We start from the raw sequence: 21,071 nt of genomic DNA, 5'->3' as shown, positions 1-21,071 counted from the left end.
AAGCCAAGGAGGTCCACAGAGCCACCTCCAGCCCGGAGGCTCTTGTCTAGCACTGAGTAAAGATAAATTTTTACTGGAGTCTTGCACTGGTGACTGGGTTCATATTACCTCTGCCTAGGTGGGTAATAATATGTGTGGGAGATGACTCCATACAGGGGGAGCCCAGACTAACACAGCCATGGCATGAGACCCTCACAGGATGCCCAGCACCCAGCTGTGACTCTGAGCTCTGGGTGCTTGCTGCTGGCTGGGGTCCCACAGCCAAGGCAAGCCCAGGCCAATGGTGATTTCTCCCAAGACGTCAGACTGGGTCTGACCTGACTCTGGGGCCTGTTCTTCATGGCACTGGGAGCATTCACACCTGCTGGCCAGGCACCAGGCAAAGGAAGGAGCCTTGATGCACCTTCATAACACTGGCAGTTAGTTAATGCTGCCTTAACCAGGTCGAGTACCAGTATCTGCTCTAGACATGGGGATGGAAATCAGGAGCAATGACAATTTGCAGAAACCATGGGGTAATCTTTTGACCCCAAGTGTTCATTACAGACACCACAAGCACCACTCAGATCAAATGAGCAGATCACATTGAAGTTGCAGCACTTTCCAATGCTCTTGCTTCTGCCACCATCCCTGGTACCTCTCAATTCTCTCCTATTGCTGCTGTTCTCCGCCATCAGAAAATCCTTTTACAGAGGCTCACATCCCAGATCCACAGAAGAAGTGAAATAGGGCTGTTTCATATGAGTAGATGCCTCTAGATTTGGCAGCATCAAACTCCACAGGGTTCTTCCCTGCATGCTAGTAAAGTTTTGTTTTTCCACTGCACCTTTTACTCCATGTATCTTCTGGATGCTTCTTTTGAAGAGTGAGGGATGGCTTAGAGGTGTGCAGGACAGCCCTGAAGCAGCAGTACTGGGTGTATCTGTGGCAATGAGATGATCCTGGGGAACTTTGATTATGTTTTGCTGAAAGATCAAGCTTTTACCTATTCCTGATAGAACATGACAGTGCTGGAGAAGACTGGTCCAGCAATCCAGGAGAAAACAAAACAAAGGAAAACAAAAGACTAGGCTGGGATTTCAGTGTCCAATTTAATTTCAGTGCAAGGAGGAAGCAGAGATTATTGGTTACAAGAAACAGCTCTGTTATTCCAAGCTACATGTAAAACCATGGCTGGCTTCTTACTAAGCACCCAAGATTTTGCAGAGAGACCAAGTACGTTAAGGTCTCTGCAGAACAAGCCACCATCCAGAACACCACGGTTACCCAAACTTACAGAACACTGTTGCATAACTTGTGTTTAAAACAGTAGTAAGGCTCTAAAGCAGCCTGGCCTTTGTGATCTGGCTCAGGGAAGCAACCGCAACATCCATATTGAGGGAAGGGTGAGGAAGGGAAGATGAGGGAAGAGACAATGTGGGTGATACAAAGTAAGTGTTCTACCACTCATAAACCAGAGGAATAACAACTGGATTCTACCACGTGACTGTTATTTGCTCCTTACAGTTTAAAATCCACAGCAGCCAGCCATGCTCCCACAGCTGTGCACATCCCTGCTGAAAGAGGTCCAAGTGGCAGATTAGTGATCCCCAAAATACCCTTTCCCATGCTGGTTCTGGCCTCAAGAGAAGCACAGAATCCCTGTCAAGCCCTTTGGGCAGCGTGATAAAAGACCATCAAGACAAAAGCTGGAAAGAAGCTGCAGCCTGTTCCTACCACAGAGCCACCACATGCTCTGGAAGCATCACAGCGTGCGGAGCTTGTGGCAGCACTTGATGAGTTTCCTCCTTGCATGTGCTGCTACCCAAGTCTCACATCCTGCTCTGGAGACCTCCCTGCAGCTTTGCTGATAGGGCTCTGAGCTGTCCTCAGGATACAGGCAGCTCAGCCCAGCAGCTCCACCCAGAGACAATGGGTATCAGAGGAAAACCCTGGCAGAAAAGCTCCACAGCTACATGACAGCAAGGCCAATTTCTCCAGTGCTGGCTGCAGGACAGGGTGCACCAGCCTGCTCTGCTTAGCCATGGGGAGGCAAGTCCCCTTGGGGAGCCACAGGCCACAAAGCAGTGTGTATCACAGACACGACAGCAGGCACAACTTGGACCATGGACTCAAATGAGCATTATGTGTTTAAATAACCTTAAAAAGCTGCAGCACTCTCTGATGCTCCTTCCGTCCTGCCTCATGGAGCAGAGTGAGCAGGCATGGATTTGTGCTGTACTGCACAAGCCAGGTAACTGTCACACAGGACTGGGGCCCTTCATCTGTCCAGCTGCACACACTGACATCAGCAGCAAACTAGCTGCTTTGCCCTTAGAGCAACGACTTCACGGCACCAGTGTGAAGGACTCCTCCAGCCTCTAAAGCACAGCAACTGAGACACAGACAAACACACACAGAGCACAGTGCTGAGGGACCATTTGGACAGACACTAAAACGTGTAACACACCACAGACTGGAACAAGGAACTTCTCAAGAGACTACACACATTCATTTCCTATCTGGGCTCTCACACACCCAAGGAAATGCACGACAGCAAGTGCCCTGAAGCAAAGATTCATTTTCTTCTCTCCAACAGCAACTGAGGGCTCAATTTTAGCTCAGGATTTAACAGTCCTATTAAGATTAGCTGGAAAGGCCTTTCCCCTGCAGCCCCTCTACTGTTTGGAGCTGTGAATGCTGTGCACTTTATGGGGTGTGCCACTCTACAGAGCTGCAAGTCCTTCCCGGGTGTAACTCCTGCGTGCCAAGCTGGTACCCCCTGCCCAGCACGTCCTCACTGCGACACACTGGGAAGCTCAGTTCAGGGCCATGCAAGCACTGCAGGGTCTGCTGGATAGATTCCTATCAGCTCCAGCCCAGCAGGGAGGTCTCTATTTCCTAGAAGCCTCATTACACCACTGCTTCGTGCGTGCTCTTGAGGTCATGGTGGTTGAGGAATTGAGGGGTCTTTTGTTTGGCCGTGGCACAGATACTGCCTGGGGTGGGGGGAATAAGACAGAGGAGCTGAAGGAAAGAAGAGACGGATGAGTCTTCCCACTCTCTCTCTTGCCTGGAGGTTAAACAAGGGAAAAGAAACCAAAACAAAAGCCACGCTTGAGTGCTATTCTTTGCCCTTTTAACGAATATTTTCTTAAAATATAAAAACCATCTTCACCCTGGAAACCGCTAGAACGTAAACAATAAAAAGGGGATTTAGGGAGAAGAAGGGAGAGGAGGTTTGAATGTGCTTCCAGGCAGCAGCCCTTGCTAAGAGCAATGAGGGCCTCCAAGGCTCTGTGCTCACCATCAGCCCTGTTCCTATGGCTCTCTTGCTCATTTAGAGTTCCCCAGTGGGTCTGGACTTAGGATTCAGCGATTAGCAGTCTGCAGCAAATCCTGGCAGGTAGGTTAATCCTCTTCATCCTCACTGATGTCATAGGTGACTGCAGACTCGTTCCTGGAGCGGTTGGCAGGTGAGGAAGGAGGAGTCTTGGTGGAAAAGGGCCAGCGGAAGGTGGGAGATGGGGAGCGGTCGTGTGTGGGGCTGCTGCTGGGACTCTGCTTTGGGCTGATGGCCTGCAGCATCCGGCCCTTGCCCTCCTTCAGCATGTGTTTCTGGTGAGGAAGCAGGAGGACAGTTAGCAGGGGTTACAGTCATGGAAATGGACACTACTTACAGCCTGTGCAGCATTTTTGGTTGTGGCCCTTCAGAACTTCATGCTATTTAAGAGCAGAAAAAGTCCCAGCATCACTCTGGGCTTTGGAAACTGCACACAGTGTAATTACCATGCATTTTCAAGCACTTCTAACAAGAAATGCCTGTGATATTCACCCAACAGTGAAATGCAGGAAAGCCTGGCATGAACAAGTAGTTTCAGACTCATCTTAGGCCAATGACAAAGTGACCACCATCCTCTTGGCACCTCAGTGGACAGCATGGCACAAACTGAAGTTTACAGGCCAGCTCGTGGGACAGGGGAACTTTTTATTCTACAATGTAACTGTCATTATCTTGTTGGCAATGGTGAGTACTCCCTAAAAACAGGCTGCCCAAGCCTGGGACAACTTGTCTGGAGACTGGCAGCACACTGAGCACTGCAACAAATGCCAAACCTTTCCTCTGCAGACTCTGTAGAAGCCCTACAATGTCTGTTAATGTCTCCAAAATTCCCTTTCCCCTTTTCCCAGAGCAACTCCTTACCAATGCGCCTTCTGGGCCAAACATCTCCAGAAAATTGCCGATGAACTCCCGGGATTTCTCTTCCCATTTCTGAATGAGATCAATACTCTTCTCTTCCACTTTCTGGACAAATTCCTTTGACTTCTCCTCTACATCCTTCACCCTCTTTTTCACCTTATCCACACGTTCCTGGAGGTGATATTTTTTCTCCTGCACAAAGAGTTGTGGATCAGAATACACCTCAGCAGATTTGAGGGGAGACCATCTCTGCTCTGTGTTACTATACTGAACTGCTGCTAGAGACTCAGCATCTCCATTGGTCTGGTGACACTTCTCCTTCACTTCCATCACACTTCTTTCCTAGACTACATGGCAAACACAGTGGGGCTGTGAGACACTCCATGGCAGGCACTGGCACGGTACACAAAGCAAGACTAAAGCCAGAGATAAGCACTATCTAATAGGAGTGCATGGAAGAGGGAAATATTTATATAGCACACAGATTAGATTCGAGGGACTTGCTGTAGGTCTCTCTGCTATCACAACAGCACCAGTCTTTCTGTTGGGTGTTTTTAAACAGAGGCAGATTTATGTGCCAAAAGGAGGCCAAGCAGCCGTTACCTCTCCTGTTTCATTGCTGTTCACAGGCACGGTATCTGACTGATAAAAGTGTTTATGACTTTACTTCCAACATCAAAAATGTCTTCTGCCATGTATTTTTTTTGAGGACTGAGGGCTAGAGCTGCTCAGCAGAGGATGAAGGCATACCCTTCTGTCATACCCAAGCACTGCTGCTCCTGCAGCTCCAGGAAGAGAACAGTACAGTGGAAACAGTATCAGAAATAGCATCATTTTATCCTAACAAATCACTCTACCCTAAGGAGGTGGCTGGAGGAAGAGGAGAGAGATGAGACAGCAGCTGCTATCAAGAACAACTCACTCGTCATTCAAGAAAACATGCGTTTTGCCACACACCAGCTCTTTCAATAGGTAAGACATCATCAAGGCATCTCTGACAAGAGAGCAGCATCAGCAACCCCCCAGCTCCTCTGAGTGGGTCTCTGAGGTTATTTGAGGGGTGGAAGTCTAATTTCTACTCCAATGACCTAGTTTGGTACCAATGCTTAGCTCTGCAGACAGGCCTTTCACTGGCACATGGCAGGACCATCCCTAGACAAGACTCTCTTCACACTTTGTAAGATTCTGGTCCTGCAGTGTGTGGTGAGAGCTCCTTGAACTCACGTTTATGAAGCTGACGTTGAGCTCCTTGGCCGTGTAGCCGCGCTGCAGGTTCCGCCTGGCATAGACGTCGTAGTCCCGCACGATGCGCGTGATGATGTCGGACGTGGAGATGCCCTCAGTCCTCTGGGTCGGTGCAAACATGCCTGAAGTTGGGGAAAAGAATCCAGGACAGCTTGAGCAAGACATAAACGGCAAAAAGCTGCTGCCACCTCTATTAGGAAACAATTTCTCCTGTCAAGAGCTCACTTCCTAACTGTTCTCATTTCTTTGCCATCCTTTTTGGGATGCCTACATAAGACTAAAACATCAAAATACCAAATACCAAAATACCAGGTATTCTAATGCAAAGGTCTTCACTTTAGCTGGTTTAAATATTGATTGCATACAGAATAGTGTAGGGACAAGGACAGGACAAGGGGTCCTACATTTTAATGGATGGAAATACAGCACTCTGATGGCTGAGTTTGCATAGATATAAAAAAACTGCACTCCCAGTGAATTTTACAGCAAACAAGTAGAGGTGGCCCTCATGAGATTCCCCATTTGTGAGAATTTCTAAGCCAAACTGCAGTATGTTTTCAAGAGTTTGCTGTAAATTCAATCAAAATAACTGGATTGACATTAGGAATTAATGCTGGGCCATACTTGGGCTGGGACATGGAACTAGTGTTATGAAGCAGGGCCCAGAGCTGCTTCTTCCTGCCACCAGAGCAGAAAGCCCTGGAGAATTTCAGGGGGACCTACCTGCTTCTTTTATATGCTTATAGACATCATCACTGCCAGCAGAAGAGTAGGGGATGTCATCATGTGCAACAAAGTCGATCTGAAAATTAAAAAGCAAGTCAACATTTTATCTGGAATGTGCAGATCTCCTGCTGCTGTGGAAAGACGGTAAATTTCGGCTCAACACCTCCACTCAGGGGTGTGAAAGAGAACAGCAAGGCACTTTCCTCTGCTACAACACAGAGCAGTCCCAAGTTCTCAGTGGCAATTGCCTGTGAATTATAAGCACATGACAGAGAGGAAAGAAAAGGCTGGGAATAAGGACACAGCTGCTTTAAGCTCCAGAGAGAAATGGCTTGTTAATGGCAACCAGGGTAAACTAAGCAAGCTCCCCAGGAGACTCCTTCACCTCCCAAAGCTGTTCAACAGATGTTAGAGATTCCTTTCACTTTATCTCACCAACTGATAAAAGGCTTTCAAGACAGCTTGTCTGGTCTCCTATGGCAGGGAAGCTGATGTATATCTAAAGCTGCTCCTGCTGTAAGCAGGGAGTTGGACGAGACACCCCCAGGAATTGCTTCCAAACCATGTAATCCTCTCCCTACTGCATTTCACACCTGTCTGCAACGTGCACCAACTTCTCCTGAAATAGTGAGAACCCTCTCAGGCTTTTTCACTGTGTCACAATCTCTACCTTATTTTAACACTACATGCCAGCTCAGCAAATGCTTCTACATTCCCAAGAAACCCACTCAATTCCCATAACCCAGTTCATTTGATATTTAAGAAGCTTCAACAGAAACAGTTTGCTCAGGCAGAGGTCACCCCCAAGGATGAATTCTTGCTGTAAACAGGGAGAGGCTAATTGAAATTCCAAACAGATCAGATGTCACAAATTACCCTGTGCTCTGCCAGGAACTCGGGTGTGAGGGTCCAGGGTGCATTTCTCACCACCTCGTCCACATAGCGACAGTGCTGCACAGCATCGTAGCGCTCGTTCTCGTTCATCACTGTGAAACCCTTGAAGTTGTGGGTCAGCTCATCACTGCAGACTGGAGAAACAGGCAGAGAACAGAGTCTGAGGACTTACCCCAGTGAGTTACAGCAAAAGGACCTTGCTTACCTCCTGCTGAACCAGCCGGTAGCTGACAGAGGCTGGTGTTTCAAACCCAGCTGTTCCAGCCACAAAGCATCAGGAACAGGGAGTGCTGCAGAGCACTAAACTCCTGAGCAGTTCTGGACAGGCTCTTTGGGGAATTTCTGCCTAAGTTGGGGACCTACACCCCAAGCCTTTAAGGTCTCCAGAGCTTACAACACTTATCAGAAAACCAGCTGACACAGAACACCACCAGCTGACACCAGAAATGGCACCTGGGGGGCTGCTGGGCAGAAATCCATGTTGAAAGCATTGGATGTCTCAGGCTTGGAATCTGAAAAGACTTACTGTCTGAACTTTTGATTTCATAAAATGCCATATTACAGTCTAGTTCTTGGAAAGTTTACGTTAAAACAAAGGGGGAGTTCACAGAAAATCAAGTTTAATTATTATGTTCTATGAGAAAGTAAATTAACAACTCTTCATAATCTGCAATGTAAGATATTGAAAAAGGAGTTCTATTTGATTATCAGACTCAAAAGTAAACAAGGCATTACCAGTCTCACTGGTATTGGATGTATTTACATTCTAGACAAACAGATGATAAAGAGTGGGGGAGATTGTTCCCTGCCTGGAGCTAATGTTCTCTTGGGATGTGGCCTCTTGTCTCAGCCCTAGTGCTAGGGGAGCAGTTCATTGTCCTCCTCCTCACCAGCCTCCTAGAGGCACAGAACACAGTTACACTCCTTGCTACTTTAACACGTTAATAGTTTGACCTGAAGTTATTTTCCTGTTTGTTGTAGTGGTTATGTACATGGGTATGTCTTTCAGCCTTTACGATTTCTAAGCTCAGGGCAGTTTGTAGGTTGGAGCAACTGTTTCAGCTCTCCTCCCTCCCTTTCCCTTCCAGACACTACTGTAGCACACAAGTGCAGGCATACAATTATTAAAATGCTCTCAGCAATGACTGAAACTGTGATAAGGAAACAAATCACCCAAGGATGTTATAATGTTTCTGTGGCAGGGTCAGAACTACATTTTGCTTCACAAAGACGTTAGGAATTGAGAAAACTAGTCATAGGTATTTTCAGTTCTCATACTTCAGCATCATTATGCAGCCTGACCAGGGGTCAGCTCCTGAAGGACAACATGGACAGCCTGATGTGTCCTCAGCACGGGAGGAGGGACAAGCAGAGGCACTGCCTAGGCAGAGGCCCATGTACTGCAGCAGCCAGAAGAGGGGTATCTTTTTTCCTGTTACATTCTTGAAGGAGCCTGGCTGAAACCCTTCTGCTAGATCCCTTCAGGGACTCAGCAGGACAATCCTGGCATCATTTAAAGACTTACGACCTAATAGACAAAATGGGGAACTTATGTTTGGAGAAGGAAGCCTCACTGACTTCCAAGTGTCCAGGAACATGCCCAAGAAACCACTGTGATCACCATGTTTCCAGTGGGATCTGTCTGGCACTAAGCAATCTCCAGCAGGAAACTGGAGCTGGGGAGTGACTTGCAGGGCAATACAGGTGAACACAGCAGCCATGAAGGGACTCATACTTTAGCAGTCTCATTTATGTGTCAAAAGTAGATGCTTAACTATCCCTAATATTTCTGATACTCAGATGTGCAACTCACCTGTACCTGTCACAAAATAGAAGGGTGAAATTAAAACAGCACAATCAAAAATCTTTTCCTTCAGCACTCATTTGGTACAGGAAATCTTTCTGCAGATATACCCAACCCTGAACATTTTGTAATAAGACTCCAGCAACATTTGGGACAAGTGTCTGCAGTGAGAGTCACTGAAGCCACAAAGACAAAACCCCTGTATGCAAAACCACAGAGCTAAACTGTACTCCTGCAACAGCCAAAGTCAACAAGGTCACTCCTTACCTCCAACAATGAGGTATGTGTTTGGGAAGAGGTTCTTTGCTTGCATCAAGGCCCGGGCATGTCCAGAGTGGAACAAGTCAAATATTCCATCAGCATAAACTCTGACAGGGCGATCCACTGTGCCAAAGGGACAGAGAGACAACTGTGAATATGGCTTCCTGGAGAAGCAGCTGCTGCTCACATTTGAAGACCTTCTGAAAGTCATGGAGGTGCTCTAGAATGCAGCCCCATAATCAGGACAGAACTCTGAAGATAAATGCCTGGCTCTCTGCCTTCCCACATGGAAACAAATACATCTGAGCATAGAGCTGAAAAACAACCACATTTAAAGGCAGATTGAAAGCCTAGCATGTATCACCCAAGCAAGGTGAAGGGGAGACCAAGAGAAAAGCAAACCCTGAACATTTCCATTTTATGCAAATCCAAATGCAGAATTAACTTTTGCACAACAGTGAGATACCAGAAGGGAACTGGCCCAAATATTTCACAGGTGCCTGATTTCCTCCCTGCCTGCCAGGATGGCATCTCAAGACCTTTACAGCATTCCCCTCTGCAGCCTGCTGCCACATTCTGGTTGAGGGACCAGTATCAACCCCACCAGACACACGTAGTGTATAGCTTTATTCAAAAACACAGCTGAACTACTCAAAGAAAAGCAGACACAATTCTGCTGAATCACTGGCATTATCAGCTAAACCCACAGATATGAACATTAATTTTATTAATGATATTACTATATAATAATAACAATAACAATAATAGTAGTAGTAGTAAAAAAAAAGCCCAACAAACTTCCCTCAGGCCACCTCTGCCAGGGGAAATTGTAGCTCAGTTCTTTGAGGTCAGCACAGAGGTAAAGTGAGATATTCTAGCACTGCCATGTAATATGGGAGGCTTCTGATCTTGAGACCACAGAGGACCACAGTCCTCTTGCTGCTGATAACCAAAAGCCAGTCTTTGTATGTGACACACTTGGGAACAGCCTGCTGCTCTCTCAGCCCAGTTCAGACTGACAGGACTCAGAGCAGTGGTGAGCAGAGGCACACCAAAGCTGCAGTGAGGACAGGGCAGACAAAAGACCTTACAGGAAATTGAGACCCCAGAGGTCGGGGCAGAGCCCTGGAGGTATCGAGAGACAGAGCTTGGGAGGCAGCAAGAAGAGGAATTGATGCAAAGGTCAGGGTTGTTAAGTTCAAGCTAAGCAGAGGAGTCAGTTTGAGGAGAGCCTCTTACAATCGTTTTTAGTGGTGTTAAGACCTCAACCTGAGGATGCCAGGAGGCTCTGAAGGGCCAAGGATTTGGAGATCTGTGACTGCAAAAGCTTTCTGTATGCCAGAAGAGGGCTGGTCCTACCAGACCTTTATGAATGTTCATTCACATTCTGAAAAGTAGCTGGGACATGCTTACCTTTCCTCTGTACCTGCAGCAGCTACAGTTCCTGAGCACAGACACAAACTGCAACAAGGAAGTGTGCGCTGTATTTTAGACCTGGCAGGCAGGGGAGCCACTACTACTGAAAGCAGAAACCTTTGTGCAGACTCTGGAGATTTTCAGATGGGAAATTAATGCAAGTTGTGAAATACACTGGATTTTCAGAATCTCTGGCAAGAAACCACAGCCAGGTCTCTATCTGAGCTGGCTCATCTCTCAGCAGCAGTCAGGTAGATAGAAGTGCAGCATTTTTATTGTCTCTGCAGCCACAACAGAGAGGCCAGGTAAGACAGCACTGTCTGCATACTCTGTTTGGCAGGAGAGGGTCATGATCCTTCAGGAGTCAGTTGTGCTTCTGCCTCCTCTTTGGACTTGCAAAGAGAACAGTGTTTCTCTCAGCCTGGTTTAGAGAATAAAAGCACAGATTCTTGTTGTGGGGCTGGCCTGTGGTGTTTAATGACACTAACTTTTAATTCAAATCCAGGCTAGAATGGGACATTCTGGACAAAGATATAAATTGGTTCTATTTGCCTATTTCAGAAAATGTGACTTTTGAAGTGTTTGACTTAAAGCTACTTCAGACAAGGTAGTATAGAAATTGTGTGGTTCTATGGCTGTCAGTGGCTCAGCCAGAGTTTAAAACAAATATCTGTATTCTCTTCACAGATACAAACTCAAATTTCAGGTGTACTGACAAGCCAAATTTCCCACTGGAACAGTTATCTAATCACCAAACCACTCACTTAGTTATTGGCTGTAAACCTGGTCCAACATACAAGGTTGGTTAGGTCTCAGAGATATCCCAATCATACCCAAACCCTCCCAAACCCAACATTTATACAATCCCCTTCCAGTCTGTGCTCTTACTTACAAGGGGTCCCTCTCACGGCTTCTTCATACGTCACTCTGATGTATGGCTTGCTGTAGTCCATCTCCACTTCATCTGAGAATGGAGCTGGTTCCCTCAGGCCCTAAACAGCCAGGAAAGTTTCACTGTGTCAGTGCAAAAGTGAGGGCAGTTCACAGTGGCAGCACTGCCATCACAGTGTCCCTAATCACCGCGTAACTCACTGTGCCTCTGCACAATCAGACCCCGGTACTAAAAGACTAATTAGTGTAAAACTTCAAAACAGTCTTGCAGGCTGATTAGCCTGAGTTTAGAGACGAAGAGAGAGAGAAAAAAAGAGGGTCAGAGCTGCAGCTGGTAAACTCGGACTTTCGACAAACAGCAGCTCACAGCAGCACAAGCCAAGCTTCAAACCCCACTGTCACAGCTCCAGCTGGCAAGACCATCACTCTGCTGTGCCTGAGTATTTGTGCTGTGATGTACAGACTGAAACACCTCCTTGACTGGAGTATATGAACAAGCAGAAGAGCAATACTAACTGCAGCACTAAGGCCCAGGGAATGTGTGTGTCACCATTTCTGAGCCATACAAGTGAGAGACTGAGCTTGATCTGTGGCAGAATAACTCCAGCTGCTCCAAGAAAACCCCTCTAGCCTGCTAGCTTGACCACAGCAGTACATTTAATCAACAGCTGAAGTCCAGGCATCATTTCTGGTCTGCTCTGAATGGAAATGAAACATCTGCCCTTCCCATTACAAAACAAAAAGCTCAATTTCCTTCTAGCTGGAAGGTGTAGGGCTGCAATGGACATCTTGTTCCTAAGTCAGAACACTAGGAAACAAGCTGGCAAATCATTACAGTAATACCTTCAAGCTGAAAAAAGGCTAATGTGCAGTTTCCTCTCTGGCTTCCTGTCCCACTGCAGAATCCTGGCAGTGTCCAGCACCACAGCAACCAGAAAAACCACTGCTATTCTGGCCAGTGTCATTCCTTATAAGACTGCTTATAGTGAAATGCACAGGAAAACAACCCTGACAACTACATTGAAACAAACTGCGACTGCTGAACATCTTTAAGTTACTGAGGGCTCCACATTTCATACAGTACTTCCTCTACCAGGATCCTTACTATCAGATAAGGCCTGCAGGTCCCTCCTCTCATCACTGCCATTAAGTCTGGGACTTCTCTATAAAACTAGATTCTTGGCAGTTTAGTTGGCACGTACCTGATACGAAGTTAGGCATAAAAGTACAAAAAAGCCCTATCAAAATTATCAGAGGAACACAGAGACATGTCCTCAAAAGGTCCCTGCCAGAGTCTTGCCCTTCCCCTGCAGGGCCAGTGAGGGTCAAAACTCAACCTGATGTGCACAATACAACAGGCTTATGTGTCAGCAGGTTTGTTACCACCATCTGCTGCTGAGCCCTGCTACTTCAGGGGAACATTCTGCCAACAGCTGCTTAGTTGGGAGTGGAAAAGGCTTCAAGGTAATCTCCCAGTTAGGCAATACTATTACTCTTGCTATAATAAATAAAACTTTTGCCAAAGGAAGAAGAAAAAGAAATCTTTCACCAGGAGACTGTGTTTGCCTGTGGGTAAAAAACAGGCAGGAAGCTTAGAAAGTGGCTAGATACTACTTGCCTTGTGCTGCTCACAGACGCTTTATTTCTAACACAACAAAGCAACTCGAGGAGGAAAGCTGCAACACATCACCACACCTTGCCAAGGACCATGACCCTGCTGTGACGTGGCAGGGATGGTAGCTGGCTTTTGACAGAGATAAGAAAAGAAAAACTAGAGCACACGTGATGCACAGGACAGCTCCAGGAAGAGGGTAGAGAAGAACTATAAAAAGCCAATTGTCGCACTATTGTGGCAAGGACAAGTAAAAGACAACCCTTTTCAGTAGCATTATCTGGATCAGACCCCCTTCAGAAAAGATCCCACTGGCTTTAGCTAGTTAAAGCCATCCCAAGGTTGATCTAGATAAGAAATCTTTCGGTTGTTTGTTGTGGTTTTTTTCGTGGACACTCCCAAAGTACCAGCAACATAAATGCAGTTTCTCTCCAGCCCAAGAAAATCGAATGCACAGTGATCTTCCCAGGGCATGGACTCGACAGATCACTTCTGCAGGTGCTTACAGGCTTCAGACCCTCCTGCAGTTGTTATGTGCTTCTCTAGAGTATTTCTCCCTTCCAGTGGGTCACTTAAAAACCACCTGGGAGAAATGCCTCCTTCTCCATGGCTATCTAAATGCAAGCCTCTTTGGCTCAGCTTAAGTGACAAGCCGGACACACCACAAAAGCAGCTTAGCAATGCTTGCCTCAGACCTAATTTAAGCCCACGTTGTAAGTATGTTATTAGTATGAACAAAGGAAAATTCCAAACTGGATTTGCAAGAAGGAGAGCTACTGTCATTTGCTTCTTATCCCCTGCCCCTCCCCTTGCTTTCTCTGACCACAGATAAACCACCACCTGTATGTTTCTGCTGTTACAGCTCAGTGTCCTCATCTTACAGGCTCCCAAAATTCTCATCTCTGCTTACTTACGAGTGAGCGTCGGGACATTTTTGGAGGGATTCCATCCAGCTCCGTTGCCCCGTTAGGGCCTGATCCATCTTTTCTTCTCTTTCGGGAATTCAGCCTGGAGGAGGTCGGTGGCTCCATCTTGCCAAGCACGTCCAGAAAGAACTGGAGCAAAATGAAGGAGAGGGAAAAAAGAAAAAAAAGAAAAGAGATATTTCTCAGTTCTTCCAAAACAGAATCAGTCAACAGCAGGCACAGTGTACAGAAGGTCAGTGCAAAGACACAGCCACCTCACAAGGGGCTTAGCCAGTTGTATTTGGCATCAGCTGCCAAGGCTTGACAAACAGTGCCTGGTGGGAATACTGAATCATTTAATGCAACTCAGAGCTGTTCTGCAGAGAGAAGTGTGCAGCAGTCAGCTGGCTGAAACAAGAGTTGCAATGCAAATTATAAATCATTACTACGAGATTAATAACACTATTTTCACATCCAAAAGGCAACCTAAGGATTATGGCATGCCTAGTTCACATTCAGCCCTCGTCCAGCTCTCATTTGGATTCTTTACCCTTTACAGCCCCAGGGCAGCTGGTGGGTGTGCTGCATCCCTGTACAGTTCTGAAGAGAGGAAGGAAGGTCTATGCAGAAGGGTAAGGGTGAGGGGAGGGCTCATGACTTCAATGAGTTTAAACAGGCTCGCTGTTTGCTTTGTCGGTGTTGTAAGACCAAGCTGCAGCTCCCCAGTGGGGACAGCCCACCTTGGGATGGCTGCCACCCTGTTCCCCTCTTGTCCCTCGTCCCCACCGCAGTTGTGACTCAGCAGATGGCGAAGCAGCTGCTGACATCACATTAGGCCACACTTACTTCTGGCACTTTATGTATCAGTTTGCAATTAGTGGTGGTTCAGCTGAACTGCTTCTCTGATGAAGAGACAAACAAACCACCAATTTGGGCAGAAACTGTGACAGTTATAAGGAAGGAAGTTATCTCTGCTTTGGGCTGGAGTCACTTTGCCTTTCCAAAAGGGCCTGGAGTATTATTGGTCCAGCTTTACAAAGCTGTAACAAAACTACGGATTTATAGGAAGGCAGGGCAGTGAATAGTCCCTTTCCAGCTGCTGCAGAATTAGAAATGGGTGCTAGATTTGCAAAAACTAAAAAGCAGCATCATCTCTCTTGTTGACTTGAAGTGTGCACCTCTCCAGCGCAGCACAGTTCCCGAGAGCAGCATGACCCCTCCACCCAGCAACGATCCTTAACGATCCTTAGGTGCGTGCCTCAACTCCCGAATAATAAGAGTGGTGTGGAATTCAAAACGTCTCCCCACCCACATGCAGTGGGTGTGCTGGAATGTTAGGTGGGGCAAGTGCAAGGTGTGACAAAGAGCAGATGCCCCTTTGAATACCACCTTTTTCAGTAATAGAGGGGTTCTGCTGAGTGTTCTACTTGGGATGAGCTGGGACTGTCCTCACTAAGGGCCACTGGCAAAGCTCTGCTGTTTCACAGCCAAGAAGGGCGTGCTTTGTGAAATAGCTGTTAAGTAGCAGATTTAGTGATCGGACTTACTCAAGCACACATGACTCAAGGTTAAGGAATGCTCCAAAGTAACAAGTCAAATGCAGTTTAACAGATGCAAATATCTCTCCCTCCCCACTGAGCATCAGCATGATGATACCTCATGGATAGTTTTAGGGTCAGACACAATTGAACTGGTTTGTGGCTACATAAGCGTAAGTATCCATGGCTGCTCTGCTAGACCTACCACTAAGAACAGGGAAAAAGAATCTTAGGTCAGTAAGGAGCCAAAAAAATACTGTGGAGAAGCTAAAAGTGACAGTGAAGAGCAGCCACAAGGACAATCCAGAACTGTGTGACCCATCCAACATTCACTCCATAATGCCTGTGAGTCAAGCTTGCCGTTTCCCCCATTCCAGTAACTAAATTACTATTTCCTGAGAACAAACATATGGGAGGGTGCAAACATAACCTCAGGCAAAAAATATTTGGAACCCTCAGGTCCAAGTCTTCAAACATTTAAGCAAACATTTAACTTTCAGGTGAGATCTGTGCTAAAAATGCAGCAACTTCCAAAGCATCTCTGTGAAAACACAGGGTATGACACAAGTAATTCTTACATTTTGCAAGGCATCATCTTGCAAGCACACTCTGCATCAGTCATTTACCACTGTGGTCCTAGCAGAAACCATGAAATCCAAAAAAAGCAGAAAACATCTGTCTCTGGTTCAAGTAATCCCAGAATTCATGGAAACACTGAGGGGACACAGCAGCCGATTTTCGTGTTATTTGGTTATAATAATTTCACTGTGCTTCCGGTCACCTGTTGTTCTCTGACCACTTCCCTTCCTTCCCTTGGGAGAGAATTAAAAGGTCTGTTAATGCACTGGATGCAGACATTCTGAACCACTGCCCAGCAAAATATCAAAAGTGGAGGCTTTGGTGCTGAAGCACAAGACATAGCAGCCCCACACACAACCAGGTGAAGCTCTTCCCACATCAGCATGGCCCATTAGAGCAACCAGACTTCACTGCACACACAGTCTCTGCTGAATTATCACCAGCCCAATGTTGCTGTGTGCAGATTACATGGCCAGCCAAAGAACTGCAGGTTTCAGTACAGCCAGCACTGTCCCAGCTCAGGAGAAAACTCCAACAGCTTCTTCCAGCTCCTCCCACACCCAACCATCAGCTCTCCTCCACTCTAACTTCTCCATTTCTCAGGATATACACAGTTAGTTAAACAATGGCAAACAACAGCTTAAGTGAATGGATTCCAACTTGAGAGATTCTATTATTCATTGTGCATTAAATCAGCAGCAGTGGTGAGACAGCATCAGTCACACAGCAGCAGCTCTACCCAATGGACCAAGTGAGAAACCAGCTTCAAGGGGGAGATAAATCTGCTCTATCTGCTCTGACCTCACAGGTGAGATGTTGCTGAAGTTGCCTCTGCAGTGTCTGGACAGCTGAGCTGGGCATCTCATGAGTGACATAGCTCTGTCAATTACTCAAATTAATATAGAAATGAAACAATAATTTTATCACTATTCAGAACTTAAAAACCTCTGTCCTGTGGCTAGTGCATTTCTGGGAAGTTCTCCCATCACCAGGCTTGTCTCCATAAAAAACTGGGAACACACCACACCTTACTGCAATAAACCTACCAATCTCAAAATGCTTCATTTTGACCCAAGTGACTAAAATAGCATCCCAAACAATTATTTACCAACAGTGGGATCCAGCATCTGTAGCTGAGTTTAACACATGAGGACACGGCTTTGCTTCCCCAAATGCATAAAACACTGCCTGTTCTAAAATTAATTACATTTGCAGCAGATGGGGAAGAGGAAAGAGAAGATAACTCTCAAAGCTCATTCTGAACACTCCAAGATAGAAACCAAGCATAACCAGAAGAAAAAGCCTTGCTGTAAAATATTAACATTGTTCTATTTTAAGGTGTCACCCTCCTGCATTATTGAGTTCATGGCTGAATATGAGAAACTGCTCAAAAGGAGCAAAGCTGGAAGTGCCCCATTTGGAAAAGTCATGGGCATATCACAGACTCTGCACCACTTTATTAAACACTCAACACTTAAAGGCTTTTCTTCTTAAACTTATTTCTTTGGTGCATCCTGTATCAAAGAAGGGCCTTGCATCACCTGTCAGCTAACTCACCGAGAGAAACAGAGACCTGCACGGGCTCTGTGAGGAGCAGTTGAGTGACAGATGGGAAAAGAGTTGCTTTTCCTACCAGGGAATCACTGAATCCCACTGAAATATAGCCACTTCTTGGAGGGGAAGAAGGACAAGCACTGATTACTAGAAAGGAAAAAAATATATAGTCAGGAAAGGAATTTAAAACTTCTTCCTTAGTGTCAGTTAACTACACCATCATCAGAGCTAGAATTTAACCCCAACATCGAAGTTCACATCTCTGGCAGGTGGAAGAGGTCAAAATAGGCCCAGCAAATCTTCCTGCTTAGCCAAAGCTTTACCTCACTGTCTGTATCTTTATGGACAGTGCTGTTTATTAGTCTTGGTGGTCTCAGGGAACTCCACTGGAGAAGCAGGTCAGATCTTTCTGCACCTTAAGCACACTGATGGCATGAGGACCTGGCCCATCTGCCCTTTTTTTAAATTTATGTCCTGAAGAACTTCTTGGAGCATATTAACTGCAAACCTACATCAGTAGCAGGATTTCTTCTGCCACTTCTGCTGCTTTTCACTTGCAGATTTACCTGTGAAGCAAAATAAATGCTGCTACTTAAACTGAAAATGAGCTTGCTACAACAAGTCAGTAAATGTTTCAGCCCAAGGCTGCTGCAATTCCTACCAGGGACCCAAAGCACAAGACTGGCAGCTGGACCAGCGAGGCCCCAGGACACCCACAGCTCCCTGGGTGGCACCGCCTGCTCCAAGGCTGTCCTATCGTCCCTCTGAACTTGGGAGGCGTTGGCACAGTCAGATGTGACTGTCATGTGCTGCTTTGCCTACAAGATCATTGCACTTAACAGGAACAAGATATTTCTCTTCTGCTGACTCATCTGCAGTCAACACTACTAAACTTTGCACTCTGCCAGTTGTCTGCAGAGAATTGCCTTGACACATGGACAGCATGTAAGCAAGAGCCTCAGGGAAAAGGGAAAAGTCCTGTCACTTCAGATAAGTCCCTTGCCAGGCTATAAAGTACCAAAGTGACCCTACATTCCTCTGCATTCCTTGACCATAGACCAAAGAGAATCCTTTTCCCCCTGTTCCCTCCCTTTCTTCCTGCAACCCCCAGTCTCCAATTAACCCTACTGGTGTGTATCCCCATGGAGATCTGTGGAGACACAGAGACCCGGTAGAGATTAATGACCGAAGACTCACCATGGATCTCTCTTCTATCAGTGCTTTAAAAACTTGCCCAATCTCCAAGGCAACTTCATGCCCAGCCCAGGCTTGCCAGGCCCAGCTCTGTCCCAGTCTCCAGACTCAGAGCATCTGCCTGGAAACAGAGTGCTGCTGGCTATGACCCAGCCTGCTCAGCTCCAGACAGACTGTGAAACTCCTCACAGTCAGCATCTGCTCTACCTGGATGGTCAAGCCCTTGAGCCCCTTAGAAAGGTTATTGCAGGATCTGGCACAGTCCTGTTCACTTGCAGGATCTGGCACAGTCCTGTCCACTTGTAAAACACAGGCTTCTTCAGCTACTTTGGACCTAGATCAACAAAAGCAGCTGTCCCACAGTGTGTTAAAAGCCACACAAACATATAAAAGGGATTCCTGTTCAGCCAGTGCCACACATTGGTCCAACAGCATGTGGCTTTGCTATACCTACTAAAACAATCCCCTCAGGCCTCGCATCCCCTACTGGTCCAGGCAGGCTGGTAACATTTTCTGAAGCAGAGCCTGAGCATGCACAAGCTCTGGTACCCATGTCCTGCAATTGATGGAAAGATGCTGCTTCTCACCAACAAAGTCCCAAAGGGCTTAAGATAACTCTGCCTAACCACAGCTGAAAACAGATCAGTGTGGTCACTTAGATAGTGCTGCTAAGTAATACATATGTAAAAAAGAGAAACTGCTGTCAGGACCTCTGTGAATTCCCAGCCTTTCTGGGTATACCATAACCTCCAGGCACTGAGTGTGTCGACATGTGACAGCCTCTGCTGGGTGAGTGAAGCAGCAGAAATAGGGTTTATGCAGAATACCAGAAAAGATACCGTCAGGGACAATAAAGTGTGAGAATAGGTAACCATTCTGACCTGACTTCTGTACTATTTTGTTTTTAGAGATTAGCAACAGAGCTTTTTGAGACCTCCTTTAGCAGGTTTACACACCAACACCACTTCCTTACTGCAACAGTCAATTGCTTGTGGCTCTTGGAACAGTGATTTCAAGTGTTACAACCCAGCCCTCGCAGCAAGAAACTTCAAAATCAGGAATTTTAATAATTGTTTATATACGACAAATTTCTTTGGGAAATAACTTGTGGGTATTTGTCATCTGAATTTCAAAACTAAATACAGTGGCTGTCCTCAGACCCTGGGGTCCTGCAGATGGAAACCCAGCGTTACCTAGTTCTGACCACCTCAACCTTCGCCAGCGTCCTGGTGCGGCAGCATCACAGGGTGGGAACAGGGAGAAAGCCACCTGCAGCACCCTGCACCGCCCTCCACAGCGAGTGAGGACTACAGAGGAGCACCACAGCTCTCAGAATTCCTGAAGACTTTAAGTCCAATTACAAAACCATTAATCAGTGCAGCCAGGACTTCGGTGGACACAAAAAGCAGGTTAGAGAGGATGTGTGCCTACGCAGCAGCTGGGTCACACCTTCCTTCGCCGTAGCCAGGGCCACCCCCTCACTGTCCTAGGCCTTGACTGTGTCCCCTGGGTGGGGGATGTCCCCCAGAGACCCCCCGCTCCAAGCGCTGAGTGCACTACAAAAGTTTCCCACTGACCCGCCTCTGCCTTCTCTCAGCTGTCATCCTGCCATGTCCGAGGATCACGCCCGAGCCCCGGCCTCTGCCCAAGCCCCCACAAAGGGGATGCAGCGCACCACGACCACCCCAGCAGACACTGCCCTCTTGCCCAAAGCCAGCTCCACGTCCCGACCCGCCAGCACCTCCCGAATCCCCCAGCCTGTGCCACGGCCACCACGCCGGGAGAGGGGCCCGGGGAGGGACCCCTGCCCGGCTCCGCAGGGGGAGCGTGCGTTGCCCTCATGTGCCGGCAGCCGAAACCCACGGAACCCCTCCGGTCCCGTGACAGGCACGGCTCCCTCCCCGTGCCGCAGTGACAGCCCCGCTCCCGCCGGACGCCCCCCTACCAGCGCGCCGCCGGCCGCCGCCGCTCCGCCGCCCAGCCCCGGAGCCCGGCCCCGCCGCCGCTCCCGGCCCCGCCCCGCTCCCGCGACGCCAGCGGGGCGCGGGCGGAGCCGCTGCGTGTCCGCCCGGAACCACGGGAACGGACCGGCCCGCCGGGGGAAGCCGCGCCCCGGGAATCCGTGCCTGGAACCTCCGTTCCGGCTCGCGACGGTCCTGCCCCTGCTCTTCGCGTCACAGAATATCCTGGGCTGGAAGGGACCCAAAGAATCAGCGAGTCCAACTGCTGGCCCCGCACAGCACCATCCCCATGAGTGACACCAAGGGCCTGA

At 47.5% G+C, this 21,071-nt stretch overlaps 1 protein-coding gene across 2 annotated transcripts; it reads right to left on the bottom strand.

The window, feature by feature from the left end:
• Positions 1-1,072: 1,072 nt before the first annotated feature.
• On the bottom strand, positions 1,073-20,779 carry PCYT1A (phosphate cytidylyltransferase 1A, choline). 2 transcript variants are annotated; one of them, XM_033068789.1, is made up of 9 exons: positions 20,745-20,779; positions 13,944-14,084; positions 11,419-11,518; positions 9,117-9,233; positions 7,028-7,179; positions 6,149-6,227; positions 5,405-5,547; positions 4,184-4,372; positions 1,073-3,597 (listed from the first exon to the last, which is right to left on the bottom strand). In XM_033068789.1, exons 2-9 carry the CDS (start codon positions 14,058-14,060, stop codon positions 3,391-3,393), a joined length of 1,104 nt encoding a protein of 367 aa, XP_032924680.1. In that variant the 5' UTR covers positions 14,061-14,084; positions 20,745-20,779; the 3' UTR covers positions 1,073-3,390. The 2 variants fall into 2 exon arrangements, with proteins under 2 accessions (XP_032924680.1, XP_032924681.1); XM_033068790.1 differs by lacking the exon at positions 20,745-20,779 and adding an exon at positions 17,609-17,733.
• Positions 20,780-21,071: the final 292 nt, after the last annotated feature.

The sequence above is a fragment of the Catharus ustulatus genome, chromosome 10 (genome assembly GCF_009819885.2).
Source record: "Catharus ustulatus isolate bCatUst1 chromosome 10, bCatUst1.pri.v2, whole genome shotgun sequence".
Classification (NCBI taxonomy): Eukaryota; Metazoa; Chordata; class Aves; order Passeriformes; family Turdidae; genus Catharus; species Catharus ustulatus.
This window is presented reverse-complemented; position numbering and strand designations above follow the sequence as displayed.

Coding starts and splice junctions, on each gene's coding strand:
- PCYT1A (XM_033068789.1), bottom strand. CDS start 14,060: ATGGAGCCACCGACCTCCTCCAGGCTGAATTCCCGAAAGAGAAGAAAA. Junction 7,180..9,116: donor CACATACCTCATTGTTGGAG/GTAAGGAGTGAC, acceptor CTGTTTCTCCAG/TCTGCAGTGATGAGCTGACC. Junction 3,598..4,183: donor TTGGCCCAGAAGGCGCATTG/GTAAGGAGTTGC, acceptor CTTCCTCACCAG/AAACACATGCTGAAGGAGGG.